The 16,973-nt window shown below is 42.3% G+C and overlaps 1 protein-coding gene across 2 annotated transcripts in view; it reads left to right on the forward strand.

The window, feature by feature from the left end:
* The first annotated feature begins 12,839 nt into the window (after window positions 1-12,839).
* pcdh19 (protocadherin 19) overlaps window positions 12,840-16,973 on the forward strand; it is a 55,546-nt gene continuing 51,412 nt past the window's right edge. For both annotated transcript variants that reach the window (XM_080502648.1, XM_080502649.1), the window contains exon 1: window positions 12,840-15,145. In XM_080502648.1, coding sequence (XP_080358774.1) covers window positions 12,999-15,145 — 2,147 coding nt within the window. In that variant the 5' untranslated portion in view covers window positions 12,840-12,998. The remainder of the gene's footprint in view (window positions 15,146-16,973) is intronic.

Raw genomic sequence — 16,973 nt, forward strand, 5'->3', positions numbered from 1 at the left:
TGAAACAACTGTTGACACAAAGAAAATTATTTTTTTGCCCTTGCTCCACTGTACGGGCAGTGGATTATGAAATCCTGTGATCCATCCTGAGTCCTCAGGCCTCGGTAAACATTAGCTGACACATGGGGGAAAGGAATCCCCATAGCCTCAGGGCCATGCCTCCTGCCAAAACAGGCACCACCACCCTACAACAGACAAGAGAGATAATGAAACCAGGAGGAGCAAGAAAGAGCAATTATTTTAAATATTCAGGTATTGATGACCATAGCTTACCTTGAGGCAATATTAAAAGAAAACAGCAGGCACGTGTTAAAAAAAACAGAAATGGATCTGATACTAAATGTGTCTGTGATATTTATAATTATATGTGACCTTTAGAAAGCTCTGCAATACTTTTACCCTTCTCGTAATGTGACTCCTACACAAATGCCACTATTTGTCAACGATAAATAAAGACTAATCAAGAAGTTTCTTTTCTTGTCTGAAGATCGTGATTCAGGTGACTCTTTTACATGAATTGTTGCCAACCAGATGACTGGTAGCTGTTCTTTAATTTTTCTTTATATATTAACCTCTGTTCACCTCACCAGGACTTCTACTGGCTCCAACTGAGATACTTCTGTTTGCACATTTTCTACCATTCAGCAATAATTGCAGGCTCCTGCTGAATATTCATTTGAGCATTTTCACCTGTTAATCAATATCATCAATACCTTCTTCAGAAACTACAGACCAGAAAAGCAGCTATTCAAAAATACCAAATAATCAAATAAATTGGGCAGGCTTTGACATTGTAATGTGACACTCTTTGAATGACAGTTGTGTGTGTGACCAATCCTTGCGATCTAATTCAATAACTCCATTAAAATCTGCCTGAAGAAACCAAGTCAATCTCCAGATGTTCCTTCGATAGATAAAAACCAGAAAATCAACTTAAACACAGCGTACTGCCGGACTACAGGCTACACTGCAAGTGTTAATGCTGGACTCTCACAACTTACCACACATCCAACTCCGCAGGACGACGTTCACTACAGCCGACAGCAGATCTCTAATGAGCATTCACCTTTGGCACGAATGCAGCACACAGCTGCCCTGTAATATACCTGCACTCTAGATATAAATGCCTCGCTTGGCTTTATGAATTATAAACCCAATTTTCGTCAATGTTTATATTTTCTGAGGGATACAAATTTCAGTGGCTCACACAGAAACGCAGGGACTTACGTTTCTTGAATGCTCTGGCTGCATACAAACCCAGTTTAGTGTTTAAGATCTTATCAAAAGCTTCAACACAAGGTACCGTTCTGCTACGTTTGTATGGTGTATTTCAGCCTTGTGAATGCAATGCTTTGATAATTATGGCCTTTACTGGGATCTTGTGTGTTTATGTGTATGAGGTAGTTCGCTCGGTCAGCTCTGAATACTTTCACTGAAAACTGCCTCAGACATACCGACATAAAGCAAACAGCCTGCTGAGAACCATCAAAATGCATATTTTTATTACATTAAGAAATAACGTTTCTGAACCTTTAAAGACCTGCACAGTTCACTGCATTTTGTTAATGTCTTAATTTCTCATCATTCCTAACAGCTTTGAATAAGCGTTTGTTTTGGTGAAGCTTGATATCTTTATATGGCGAAGACCTCCACCTCTCCAGAAATCAGTTTGAGACTGTACTACCATCCAGCTACCTTAAATGCAAAATCAGAGTATACCAAACAAACCTGTGCTCTTTTCATGTGTCATCTTCTTAATCCTGCATTGCACAGGTAATAAAAGTCTTCCAAGAAAGTCAGTCCTGTTTTATTCCAAGGTTTTCTGTTCCTTGGATATCTGCAAAGGGAACTGCCACCTTCCTGTTGCACCTTAGACCACCTTTAACGCCACAGGCTTTGAAGACAGCTAATTTCCATACTAATTTCTCTTCCCCCCCTTGCTGTAATTCCAGACCAGACATGAGGCAAGAAGACATGTGTCGCTTGATCTAATGGTGAAGGACTAATTGCATTCTGGGATACATGCCTGGAATTCAAAATGTCCAACAAAAAGCATGTTGTGCAAGCAAACCACATACAACATCGGGACAATTAATAACCCTCCTTCAGGGGAGAGAATTTGGACTGTCCAGCCTCCCAGAAGACTTCACTGCTGCCTTTATTGATATCTGTGGCCAGATAGAGACAGGCCTGCCATCCCCAGGCAGCGTGACTCCACTGGGGCTCCACTGTGACTGGACTGTTATGAGGCCAACTTAGCCAGCCTGCTCCAATCATAGCAGCACAAACAAGCCCCTAACCACACTGAATGCTAAGCCAGATCAGTCTCGGGGGTGGTTTGTCAGGTTTTGCAAGGATAACATAGCATGAGATTATTTTTTCTCTCTCTATCTCTCTCTCTCTCTCTCTCTCTCTCGCTCCCTCTCACTCAGTCTCGCTGTCTCTCTCCCTCTCTTTCTGTGTCTGTTATTTGAATTCGCATCTCTCTGAGGAGGAGAATGCCTTTTTAGACACCCATGTTGACACGCACACGCTCGCATCCATACGCAGTGGCATGGGCACGTCTATGTGCTTACACCCACACATGCTCTCACCTTCTATCTCCCCTCAACACAAGCAGCCAAAATGTTCAAGGTCTCCATTTCTGTGGTTCTGCTGTGAAATTAAGATGAGGTGTTGACAAGCTGATGGTAAGATAACAAAACCTACTAATTAATGGATGACCTTGTGGCTCCCATGACATTAACTTTGTCTTGGAGCCCAATATTAGGGTGATGATTTGGGACATTTTAAACTGACACAATCATATGGCAAAGTCCTCATTACCATGAAGGCATGGTAGCACATTATGAAAAGGTAAGAAACATGACCCTTCCTCACTCCACTGCATCTATCACACTGGCAACATATGGGTGCCCACAGGGGTGGCAGTGCTTACCCGCCTGGGGTTTGCTAACAACACTATCATGGTCATTGTAAAAAGAAGAGCCATTTTAGTCTTAACAAAACCTCCTTTCCACCAGCAGGAAGTCGACATTTGCGAGAGTGAGACTGTAACCTTCCCGCTAAGACTTCAGTCTTAAGTAAAAATGTGTGCAGCTGTTGTGTGAGATGTGTTTGGGCGATAGAAAGAGTCAATGGCAGACAAAAGGCTGTATCGTGTGTGTGTGTGTGTGTGTGTGTCTGTGTGTGTGTGTGTGTGTGTGTGTGTGTGTGTGTGTGTGTGTGTGTGTGTGGAAGGAAGGCGTCATCTGTGGGTATACCCTCGTTGTCTCTCTTTTTACAGAACACAGCCCTGTCAGGCTAGTCGGGATTTAGAGTATTACCACATCTAAATCAGCCACAGCCGCTCAAAGCATTTTGGATATTAGATTAGATAGACAGATTAGAGGGGGAATAAAAACACCAACAATATGGTTCCCTCTTCTTGGTTCCCTCGATTCTGAACACAAAGACCTGGGGACACATTTACTGATGTGTGTCATCATTGCCTATAGATCACCACTAAGCATGGTCAAGCATGCACCAATTGAAAAGCACAGCGAGAGGGAGTGACCATGATGTCTCCGCTCGCTGCTTCACTGTGAGGGGGTGAAAAGGTACAGAGTCACACTAATTTGTCTTGATGAGAAAACAGCTGTAAACACCCCCAAGAGGGCTGGTGAGATAAGTGCCATGTTGTTGAGATAGTATCAGAAGGCAACAATGTCCCACCCAGGCACCACGCTACATTTTCAGGTGTTCTATCCACCATGTTGTGACTATTAATCAGAGCTGACATTGAATAAACACAACAACACGAATCTAATTGACCGTAAGCCAGGTGAACAGAAACTTGTCTGCTCACAGATCCTCTCTAATGTCTCTTCAGAGTGTTGTTATTCAATAGCCTTTATTATTTATATTATATGTTTCTTGAATAAGCTCAGGCCTTATGACAAAGAAAACTGATTTTGCATCCCACAGTAATCAGATCAGAGCGAAATCTCTGGCCCGGCATTGTGCCTGTGATTACACCCATTGTGCTTCATGTCCAGTCCACAATGTTAAATATCACAGTCTGAACAGTCGAGCATTGAAATACATGCAGCTCCTAAATTAGTAATCAATACAGTAGATTTGTTACAAAAAATGCAATGATACTTTTAGCTGTTCGAGTTGTCTGAAGCTGTCAGGGCTAAAATAAAATCTTCGATTTCCCAATTTGGAGATTTCTTTTAAGGATGTCTCTCGGAGGTCAGTCTTCTCAAAGGAAATTAAATTGTGTCAAAAGTAAGACTTTTTTGATTTGTGTGAAATTGTACTATAAATGGCCAAAATTAGTAATGGTACAAGGCTCCAAACAATCTTTTTGTATTTTAACAAAGGTTATGCAGGCTGATGAGAAGAAATCAGTGAACATTTCATGGTATGTGTACTTCTGTACAGTTTGTCTGACTAGTTAATCTCATTAGTTGTTTGAATGGTTGTCTGTGCCTGTGGACCCTATGTCCATGTACATAGTACGCCCTGCTAAGCTATATGTATGTCTGCCTTTAAAAAACCCAAAAATAAAGCATGATTGAAAAAACTCTCTTAACAATTGAATTTGTAAACCTCATTTCATTCTACTGCAGCTTTAAAATGAGAAAATCAAAACGTCTAGTAATAGATAATACAGGAAAATTGCTAGTGTTGTTAAACTGTAATTCCCCTTGAACAAATTTAGTGTTTAAATCACTGTTTAACATACAGACATTCAAATAGAAATAGTGAGAGCACAATTGGCTGTAAACATAAGAGGACTGTACACAAAGTCTGGTAATTGCTATCTAACAGTATAAATAGATAAACCAATTATGCATAAATAGAACAAGCTTCTCTTAAACATATTTCACTTTGGAAGCAAATGGGTCATTGGTTTACAAATTATTAATTGTTTAAACATCGACAAACTGCATATTAAATCAATGCAGCTTTTGATGATTGCAAGCCCCACCAACCAGGCAACTTCAAACGGCCACATTCAACAATCCGTTCATTCATTTGCATCTGCATGTAACAAGGGCCACATCCTTTCCTACACCAGAGTGGCTGCATCCATTTTCCACAGTGTGTTGCACAAAGCGAGGTGAGAGCTGTAATTTTCATTAAACCTTGAGGGAGGTTACTCAAGAAAACCTTTGACATTTCAGCACAACACATCGGATTAGATATGTGAGACCCGACAGCAGCTCTTCAGCGACAGAGGGAAACATTTGTGCCCAACAGGTTTGTCACCAGAGGCCATGAAAAAAAGGGTTTGCTCTGCTCCAACTCTCGAGCATTAACACGCACACTTTACTTCCATTTACTGATATACACAGAGGTTATAGGAATGGAGGAAATCGTACTGAGGAGCATTTATATACGGAATAGCATAAAGTTAACCTCCATCTCTATTCCTCACTTCAGCCAAAATGGAGTCCCTCGCCAGTGCTTTGGGGAAATTAGGATTGAATTAAAAGTTGCATAACAGCCACTAGCGCATCAGGAAAAAAAAGTTGCTGAAGAGCAGAAAAAGAGCCAATTTTGTGGTTGAATTGTTGCATCCGTGTTGGCGAGCCCAAGGGACTCGGTGAACCCTCAGACGGATGGTGAGAGTTGATACTAATTGATGTATCATGGACAGACACAGTGTGGAAGGGAGTGGAGGGCATATTGTCATTGACGGGAGGCCCATAGATTAAGCCTGTCAGTTCCCCTTCCTTTTTATGCCTCGGGCAAGGGGTGCTCAGGAAGAATCAATTTTTTAAGAAGCTGTATGGATGAGGACCATAATAATAACATCATCTTCATCGCAGCCAAAATAAGCACGGCCATCTTGTCCATTCAGAATCAATGCGCCACTGCCTCTGCTGTCTTATGCTAACTCCTGTAAGTCCGTGCCTGTGCTTGGGCTAAGATCCAGTGCCGGGCAGGACGTAGAGGTGATAATGCCAGCATCTGTCAGAGAGGCTTAGATATTCCTTTCCAAGCAAGCAGCAGGGACAGACTACAGACGTGTGCCATTCCTTGGCAGTCGAGAAAAAAAAACAACCTGATATGAAATCAGTCATTCTGTGTGCTTTCAACTGGGCGGGTTCAAGCTTTCCACCACAAATGCTTCAAATATGTTCAAAACTGATGTGAGGCTGCGCAATTCCCATAGAGTAGAGTATCTCACACATTTATCTTCCAGTTTAAAATAAATCTTCTCCCAGACAAATGCCAGGAAAGAAATCTTTGGTCATTTACACACAGTGAATGCATTCATATACTCTGGTAGATAAACTGCAAAATGATGTAATTTTCTCTCAAATATAATCTACTCTCAGTGAACAATGAACAAATACAACACCTTTCTACGCTTTTTATATTTTTGGACATGTTGTCTTCATTAAGATCAAACAAAAGCTACTTAATTATAATAAGTGTTGAATAGACTAGTGGAAGTTTAAGTAAGGTCACTTCTGTTTTAGCAGCATTGTATACATTGTTGAAGGATACACTGACAAGTTTGTAATGAGCATTAATTATCAACTTAAAATTTTACTCTGTGTGAAATATAGTTTGCAGGAAAATACCGCATGTCCTCAGACAGTAGCTGTACAGGTATGTCAATTGTAAGCTGAAGAAGAGAAGACAAGAATGTGTTGTCGCAGTATGGTAGGGTGTTTGTATTAAAAAGGTTGCTGACGCCACCCAGGACATTTCACCCCAAGAAACAGCTTTCAAAACAAAAACAACAACTAAAGAACATGCAGATTTGCTCTCAAATCAGAGCTGGAGATGTGATTTCCCACACTTTATTTTACATAGTCAAGTTAAAAAAGGGTACTGCAATCAACCAATCAGTCGAACTCGAGCAAACATTAAAAAGGATGCAGTGGACAGGTGAGTTTCACTATTGCTGGGGAAGAAATGTCTGTCCAGGAAGCAGATGGTTTGTCTTACCGCAGCAGCCAGTGAATCTGCAGGCAGTGAGAGTCGGCTTTAACAGGCTGTGCACCGTGGCTCTGAGCAAAGAAGTTTAAAATTAAGTTCAGATACATGTGGCCATTATAGTATGCAAAGGGTGAGTTGGAGTGGGAGGAGTCAGGAGGCCACAATGACAGCTGAATAAACCACAGCCAATAATGGCGCTCAAACTCATTTTAAAATGGAGCGGCGGCAGTAGGAGGAAGAAAGCCTACCTCGGGGTAAATGAAGAGCTCACACTGAGCGGAGAGCCCGCAGCACCATCCACATCCAGCCAAACGCACACTGTGCTGCAGATACACAACATGGAGTGAATGGCTGTGTGTGCCGGTAGGAGGAAACCATGCTCACCTTTGGCGCTGCACAGGACTCCCAGCAGGTGCTGGAGAAACTCCCACAGCACAAACCACTGCAGCCTCACGCCAACAAGCCACACCTCTGCATCAGCGCCAGGTCGGAAGTGCAGGGCAGGTGTGTGCCGACACATAACTACACGTCATTTTCTCAGGGATGCCGCCACCTACTAATCAGTGTATCAGCCGTAAACGAGAGTCCATTCTGCTATAGTATGGTCGATCTTCCCAGGCAGACAGTTTAATGAATCACAGGACACAAACGCAATGCTTTCTTACAATGACTTTTCACCCAACAAATGATCACAGTGGAACCCCCCCCCCCCCCCCACCTCCCCCCGATGCTAAACGGTCAATGCCGTGCACCAGTCACACCAGAAAATTTAGGGATTTTAACTTAGTGGTAAAATCAATAAAGGACACAAAGGAACATCAACAGCAGGAAGTATATTGAGGTGGATTGTAGCTCATAAATGAAATATGCCACAGCTCTGTGAGAGAAAGAAATACATTGTGGCTAAATTACTGCTATATTTCATGATCTGCCGTGCTGCTCGAGGCACCGCTGTTGCCTTTATTCACACTGCGCTCAACTGCAGGGGGGAGGAAACATCTGCAACATTTTTAACCCTCATAGCCTTCGTCGTGCACCGGAGCTCTCCAAAATAGATCGAAATGTTCAAGGACATACAGCACAAACACCAAAGGTCTTCATTTTGATTCCTCAAACCTTTTTGACAAGGGCCAGCTCATTCCTGAACAGAATCCATCAATATTCACTTCCAACAACAATGGTAGACCATATGACCATTGAATGAAAACAATGACGCACACACATCCATTTATATACGATATTCTGAGTAATAGATGTTATTCAAGAATGAAATAACATTTTCATGCAGCTTAGTAGTTCAGTAGTAATGGCACTTCATTTATATTGCGCTTTTTCACCACTTTCAGCAGTCTCACAGTGCCTCACACTGTTAGTCACATTCATCCATTCACTTGGGAGCAATCTTGGTTTCAGTGTCTTGCCTGTGGAGGGTTCTGCATGTGAACGCGGCACGGTGGGAGACTGAACCACCACATTTGGGATTGGAAGATGACTTGCACCTGCTAAGACAATCAAGAAGCCAATGCTCGCTTCTGTATCATCATTTCAGAGTGGTGGAAATACAACATGTACTTTGCACTACGTTGTACATGCAGCCATAGGAAAAGCCCTGAGGAAAATAGGAGTCCCATGCCACTGCCTATGGTTATTTAACTCACTGCCATTAAGAATTTATAAGCTTGAAGATCTTTCTGGCGCTCTCCTTTTGCAAATGCAACATGTCTTGGAAATTGTTGAGCGAGAGCAAACAAGTAGTTTTGTTTACATTTGCCTGACTGTCAACGTGTGGTTGCATTATTGTGCAATTTAAAATACATTAATGCAAATGCGGCATTTTAAGCAGAGTCGGGGTTGAACTTCAGGGCTGGGGTAAGTGGGGGAGGCTTTCTGTGTGGAGTTTGCATGGTTTCCCTGTGGTTACTCTGGTTTCCTGGTGGTTACCGAGGCTTCCCCCACAGTATAAAAAACAATGCATCTGAAGTTAAGTGGGAAATTGTAAATTGCCATAATAATGTATAATCATAGCAAATAATGGAATAACTACCTACACTGTAATACTTTGCCTTTTTTGAATTTTATAAAGACAATAATATTTAAACTTGCTGATAATGTATTAAAATAGTCAAGAATTTGTTACAGCCTAATTGAGAGAGTGCTGGATAGATAGATAGATAGATAGATAGATAGATAGATAGATAGATAGATAGATAGATAGATAGATAGATAGATAGATAGATAGATAGATAGATAGATAGATAGATAGATAGATAGATAGATAGATAGATAGATAGAATGAATATGTGTACTGTGCCATCCACTACACCTATTTTTCATTTTTTTTTAAATGCTTTAGTTGACAAGGAATGTGGTTTTATTTGCGATATTGCTGCTTTAATCATGTATTAACTTATTTGATTACTGGCAGTATGTTATTATAATAATGGCTCAAATGCCATATCACAATATTGGCAAGTTCTTATATTATTAGCTTTACTACATTGAAAAACACTAGAATGTATACATTATTGGAAGATATGTCATTATTATTATTATTATTATTATATTCTTATTTTTATCATCATCATCATTATTATTATTATTATTATAATTAATAACAATAATATAAATATTAATATTGTCATTGTTGTTGTTGTTATTATTGGTTGTTACAGCCCAATATTGCTGTGAAAGTGAATGTGTTTCCTCAATTCACCAGCTCACATTTGCTGTGGTATGATGCAACCTTAAGTGCTCCAAAAGAACAATGGTATAATAAAGACTTTGCTCAATATAGCATCATTGATCATTATATCATCATAGTATCATTAATTAAATTACAACTTAATTTAAGGGCAGAGGTTAGGGAAGTACACTTGAGATCATGAATTTGCGGGTTTGGTTTTTTTTTTTTTTTTTTATTTCCCCACCAGAACCACATTGCAATTAATAATCTATTTTACAAGTATGTCCTGGAATTCCACAGCTGAAGTGTCATGACTGTGAGCCCCATCATCTCCCTGGAGCACCATGATGGGTCCTCACCTCCGTATCCTGGAGACAAGATTGTGCAATGCAGGGGGAAAAAAGGGATTTCCCCAAGGGGATTAATATAGCATAATTAGTTAGATTAAACAATTAATATTTTTTATTTGTGTGAAAACAAGATCATTTTTGATGTCTGCGTAGAAACGGTCCCTGTAAATTTGCTGTTTAAATGTGTATTAGTCTTGTGCAACTGGAGCTTTTGAAATAAATAGAAATGTTCATAAAGGAGGTGAACTGCATCTCTCCATATAGAGTTCAATCACTCTTTATTGATTTACAATGATTGGGTATGGCTCATGACTAATTCACCCCTTGGATAGAATATTAATTGTGGTCAAGCGGCAGACTTCTATTCCAATATAGAGGGGAAATTGATTTCCCGGTGAGTTTCATTGTTAGTCTTGTTGCACGCTTGTTGTTTTCCATCAGAGTGAAATAAGTGTGAGGGTACAATGGAGGCGCAGAACGGAGCGCTGGCTGATGCGGACGCTAGGTGTCACCCTTGTGACTTTAAAGTCTTCCTGCCCTTCACAGGATGTGATGGTGGCTGAGCTCTGCTGGCAGGCTGCATGGGAGGAGACTGTGTGTGTGTGTGTGTGTGCGTGTGTAGTGAGATTTCAGAGAGGGTGGTGACAGTCTGTAATATGTGCAGAACTACAACAGGAACTTTATATCCTTGCATAGGAACCGCAGCTCCTTCTCATGTCTGCGGCTGTGCGGCGGGTGCAGGATTGTTCGCGTCACAAGAACCACATGATGTCAGTCTGAATTACATGCAGATAAGAGGGAAGAGGCCCTCTGAATAATAACTAATGAGAGGTGAGTTAGTTGTTTCCAGATTTATGGTGATTAGCAGCAGGTTGGAGGTCAATGTCCATCCACTCCATGATCAATCCTATTAATAAAATGTTTCTTAATTTGAAGGTAGCAGAACACATAGATAAAATAATTCATATCCATGCATCAAATTTCTGTTGTAATCAAGTTATAGCAGGTCTAACCTGTTGACAACGGTTTTAACTCACTTTAATTTCATAAAGAAAAAACTGTTAATATTGATTTGGCCTGTGGTAAGATTCCTCCCCTTCATGTTGCTACAGTGAAAGCGTCATCCAAGTGCTTGTTTATTCATTATTGGGATTGCCTCACCATGCTGCCTGGTGTTGCTGGTATTGGGCTGGGGTGTACATTAAAGAGCCATGTTAGGATGTAAATGATGTAACGCAATGCATGCAGTTGCAACAGTTGTGTGCAGATGAACAGGGCCACTTGAATATAAAATATGCAGGAAATCAGACCGACTCTACACCGATGATGCCCCTCCTCTGCCTCAGCCTCAGCATGCCACTGTGCCTCCAGCACAGATCCTTAACTCTGAAGATCTGGGTTGTAAAATCTGACTTTTTTTTTTTTTTTTACAGGTAATTGACTGCTGCAGCAGGAGAGAAATCCAAGGACAAATCTGTGAAAAGTTATCCTTAACATCTCCTCTCTGCCCCCACTGGGGGAATTAGTCTGTTATTATTTTCTTTCCCCCTGTGGCACCCAAGGGACTCTTCTTTGGGGCCCCCCTGTGGGTCCCAAAACCCTACTTTGGGAAACCGCAGCTCCAACAACGATCATCCAATACTCAGCTTCGTGTTTCGCCGCCGTAATTGCCCGCGGAGCCGTCCATCTGCAGGAGAACAGGTAGTTGGCCGTGTTTCACTGCTGTACTTTGCCCCACCCACCAGCAGCTCCGGTCCTCCTGTGTAACCCCTGATTGGCTGAGGGGATTGCGGGTCCTGGGACTGAGCGCTCGGTTCGGAGCTGCGCGTTCGGCAGTGTGCGCCAGTGAAGCGAGAGGAGCGCTTGTTTGAGTCAACTCGACAGCCTACTGGCAACGAGTGGTGATTTCTTTTTTTTTTTCTCTCTCTCTCTCTTTCTCTCTCCCTCTCTGCCTCAGTCGGGCTGGATATAGGCTACCGTGCTTCAGTTTGCTGCAGCTCTTCATGAAGTGCGTTTTGAACATACAGCAAGGCTCTGGCATCGTTTCATCCCACTGGCTTTTGGCTACGTTTTCAACGGATTCTTTTTTGTGTGTGTGCTGCGTGGAATAATATCCAGGATACCTGCAGTGTTTTCCAAGTGTGATCCGAGGAAATTAATTAGTAAGTAAAAGCTTCAAGACTTTCGGAGGGGATGAAAGAGTGAAGCTGCTGGAAATTAAAAAAAAAAAACAACAAAAAAACCCCAACAACAAAAAAAGGTGATCTGGACTTGAGTGGCGTGGTGAGACATTCCTGCAGTGGCATCCTTCTTTTAGGCACAGATATACGGACTTAGGCTGCTGAATAATTTTGTAACTGCAAATCGTTTTTGGCTCTTTTTTTCTTTTTATCAGACGTGCAGTTTCAAAGCCTGTTACCAACCAATGAAGAGGATTTTTTTTTTTTAATCACTGACAACAACAAGATGTTAAACCGAAATGCGACTTAAATATTGACCGGATAATTCAACACGGACTTTTCAGCCTCATCACTTCATTTGCACGGAAGACAACATTTTATTTTTTGTGGACTTACGCACAGGAATTCTCCTTTTTGTGTCTATGCAGTCTTTTCCCCTCTTTCAGCCCATTTGAAAATGGACAGTTCGTCATATGACTCATGCGTAAAAGCAGTTTGCCGCTTGATGAGAGCTCCACGGATTTATACCACTAATTCACTATTGTGAGAAGGTTAAGCATGTTTTCACATATCCGTCGACCACAACGTTTCGTCCGCTGCACCAGACCCGGAGATGTGCTCTGCCCGAGAAGAGTAAAATAGGCTGAGGCACTTGTTAGAAACATAGCCCTCACACCATGATATAATTTACATACGGGGAGATAATCATCGCCCAAACACTTTTCCCGAACATTTTAATGACATGAGTCATTTGCATATTTTTCCCAGTTCTCTCTGACGAACATCCTTGTGCGTAATTATCAAGGTCCTTGTTAGACATAGTAAAACTCAACAGGTACAATGCAAACCAAGGAGATGGATTTAATACAATTAACTGCTGTGTTCCTCTTGTTTTGGGTCGGCACTGAGGCTGTTATCAACCTCAAGTATGGAATAAACGAGGAGATGAAGCCCGGGTCAGTGATTGGAAATGTGACAAAGGACGCACTAAAGCAAGGATTTCAGATTGCTCCGCAGCCCCCCTACTTAAGGGTTATTTCCAATTCAGAACCGCGATGGGTGGAACTCAGTCCAGCCGGAATCCTTACAACCCAAATGAAAATTGACCGGGATGTAGTTTGTCGACAAAATCCAAAGTGCATTATTTCTCTTGAAGTGATGTCAAACTCTATGGAAATCTGTGTCATCAAAGTTGAAATTGAGGATTTGAACGATAACGCGCCCAGATTCCCAACTAGTCACATTGACATTGAAATTTCTGAAAACGCCTCCCCTGGTACCAGGTTTCCCCTAGAGGGGGCAAGCGATCCGGACTCGGGGACCTTTGGAGTGCAATCATATTCTATAACCCCGAATGAGCTTTTTGGACTGGAAATAAAGACGAGAGGGGACGGGTCCAAAATCGCAGAGCTTGTTGTGCAAAAATCGTTAGACAGAGAGACACAGTCTCACTATTCATATGAAATCAGCGCAGAAGATGGAGGGGACCCTCCGAAGATAGGCGCGGTCCAGTTAAATATAAAAGTAATAGATTCTAATGACAATAACCCCGTTTTTGACGAGCCGGTGTATACAGTCAATGTGATGGAGAATTCCCCTATTAATACGTTAGTCATAGACCTGAACGCAACGGATCCTGACGAAGGGACAAACGGAGAGGTGGTATACTCGTTCAACAGTTACGTCACCGAGAAAACGAGGGACGCTTTCAAAATTGACCCCAGAACCGGGATCATCACCGTCAACGGTGTTTTGGATTACGAAATGATGCAGATATACGAGATCGACGTGCAGGCAAAAGATTTAGGTCCCAACTCCATACCGGCTCACTGCAAAGTCACAGTGAATGTGATGGATACGAACGACAACCCACCTGTCATTAGTTTACTCTCACTGAACACGGAGATGGTGGAAGTTAGTGAGAACGCGCAGCGTGGCTATGTCATTGCGCTGGTGAGGGTGTCAGATAAGGATTCTGGGGCGAACGGAAAAGTGCAGTGCAGACTGCAGGGCAATGTGCCTTTCAGATTACAAGAATATGAGAGCTTCTCCACCATACTTGTTGATGGCAGGCTGGACAGAGAGCAAAAGGACACATACAACCTGACCATCCAGGCGGAAGACAGTGGAATCCCCCCTTTACGCGCCACGAAATCTCTGGTTGTAAAAGTCATGGATGAAAATGACAACCCTCCCCACTTTCTTAAGCCGCATTATCAAGAAATGGTGATGGAAAACAACCTCCCTGGCTCGTGTCTGCTTGCAGTATCCGCAGAGGACCCGGACCTGGGGATGAATGGCACAGTTTCATATTCAATTGTCCCCGGAGAAATTAAGCACATGGATGTTAACACATATGTCAGTATAAATCCGTCAGGTCGCATTTACTCAATGAGATCCTTCGACCATGAATACACACGTACTTTTGACTTTAAAGTTTTGGCCCGAGACAATGGCAATCCCTCTTTATCGAGTAACGCCACAGTGCGCATCGTGGTGTTGGATGTCAACGACAACACACCTGTCATGACCAACCCTCCTCTGGTGAATGGCACCGCGGAGGTTTCCATCCCAAGGAACGCTGGGGTGGGTTACATGGTGACCCAGGTGAAGGCTGACGACTACGACGAGGGGGAGAACGGGCGACTGACCTACACCATCTCGGAGGGGGACAGGGCTTTCTTTGAGATCGACCAGGTGAACGGAGAGGTGCGCTCTACAAGGATGTTTGGGGAAAACGCCAAATCCACCTACGAGATCACGGTGGTGGCGAGAGATCACGGCAAGCCCTCCCTGTCCGCCTCGGCCTACATCGTGGTGTACCTCTCACCAGACCTGAACGCACAGGAGCCCATTGGACCTGTCAACCTGTCTCTCATCTTCATCATCGCCCTGGGCTCCATCGCGGCCATCCTCTTCATCACCATGATTTTTGTGGCGGTCAAATGCAAGAGGGACAACAAGGAGATCCGGACCTACAACTGCAGGTACTGACTGAACCCCGCCTCGTGTGTGTGTGTGTGTGTGTGTGTGTGTGTGTGTGTGTGTGTGTGTGTGTGTGTGTGTGTGTGTGTGTGTGTGTGTGTGTGTGTGTGTGTGTGCGCGCGCGCGCGAGAGAGAGAGAGAGAGAGGGATGCGCCGTGAGTCTGTCCGTGGTCGGGCGCCTGAAACTGCCAGTGTGTCCGTGCATCGCTTTTTTTTTTAGTCATGCAGCATGTAGAGGCTCTAATGTGAGGACTGCAGGTTTTCTTCCCCCTGCAGCTGAAATCGAGGGAGACCTAAATAAACCCGACTGCTTTAAATCAAAGGCATTCTGCTGAGGCCCACTGTTCCGTGTTAGGGAAACGTGATTGATGGATTTAATCCTTCCATTGTAACCAATTGACTCATAAATAGACGGTTCAACTGTCATGTTCAATTTGCGGCTGTGTTGCCGGACAATTAACGTCCCACTGGCTCAATAGCAGTCCCAGACATTTATTATTTAACGTCCACCGTGGCTGATTGGCTGTTATCAGCTTTAATCTAGTGTGATTATGGACAGTCGTGAAGGATCATTCGGATTTCCCTCCGTTTTCAGCTGTATTGAGGTAGGACACGCAGCACCAGCAAATAAAATAAAATACTATATGCAGTAATAATAATAGAAATAGTATGTGAGGAATACCAGTCAGTAAATGTTTGTGGAGTATCTTTGAAAAGAGCAGATTATTATCATTCTGACCTTGTATATTACACACTCTGTTTTGTTCATCAATCTGAACATCAGTTAGGGCTTTGATTTCCCACTGCCACATTACCCCTATAAATTTACATATAGATTGGATTTGAGAATTTAACCTGAAGCTATAATCATATTTTGCTCCAAACATAATTTTGTTGATTTTAACTTAGCTCAATTTTTCAAGCATAGATGCCCATGAAGGGGGGGAAAAAGTTTAAAAACTCCTTTAACATTGATTGGGTTTCCTTTTTTCTCAATATTGATGAGGATTTGTGTTTCTTTTTTTCTTCTAACAGCTTTTCTGGTGAAATAAAGAAACAAGATATGTTCTATGTTTTATTGATTGCAGGGATGTGGTGGGGAAGAAAAATAATTTTAGCTTTGTACTGTCGGCTTTCAAAGTTTTATCTAAATGTCTTTTTTAATACAAAGAAATCAATATTCTGACAACTTAGGCCAGAAAGTTTGTCATATATTTTTGACAGTCATTCATTTCCACCCAGAGAAGAAACAAGGATACAGAACAACAAATTCAAAATTCCAAACGGCTCCTGGGACTTTATTCTCCTAGTGTGAGCCACTCTCCCTGCTGGGTGCTTTAATCAACACTGATGTGCGTTGCTTCTCAGTCACCACCTCGAATATCAGGAGCAGTTATCTCCAATTTATTGCTTGTCCTCTGTCAGTTGGTCTGACTCTGAAGATTTCCGCTCCCAGATTTCAATTTGGGCACAAAGTGGAGAGACAAACATGTTTAAATGATGAATGAGAAAGAGTTGGGGGTATTTTCTACCCTTGCAGCTGCCCACTTTCCTTCCTCTGAATCAAAGGGAAGCAGAATGAAGGTGGGAACTTTTTCTTTTTCCAAGATGCAATCTAAAAGAAAAATGAAAAAAGGCAAACTATAACGATGCTTCTTCTTAGCGAGTGTGACTTTAGAAGCAACAAAGGATCAGTGCTGTGTTTTAGTGAGGAACAGGGGCCAGTGGGGCATAGTAAAGCAGAGACATTTCAGACAAGACAGGAACAGAGACATTCCAGATATTGCAATTTACTGGTTGGCTCTGGTGTTGTTGTGAGTTTAATGTGGG

The sequence above is a fragment of the Blennius ocellaris genome, assembly GCF_963422515.1.
Source record: "Blennius ocellaris genome assembly, chromosome: 9".
Lineage (NCBI taxonomy): Eukaryota > Metazoa > Chordata > Actinopteri > Blenniiformes > Blenniidae > Blennius > Blennius ocellaris.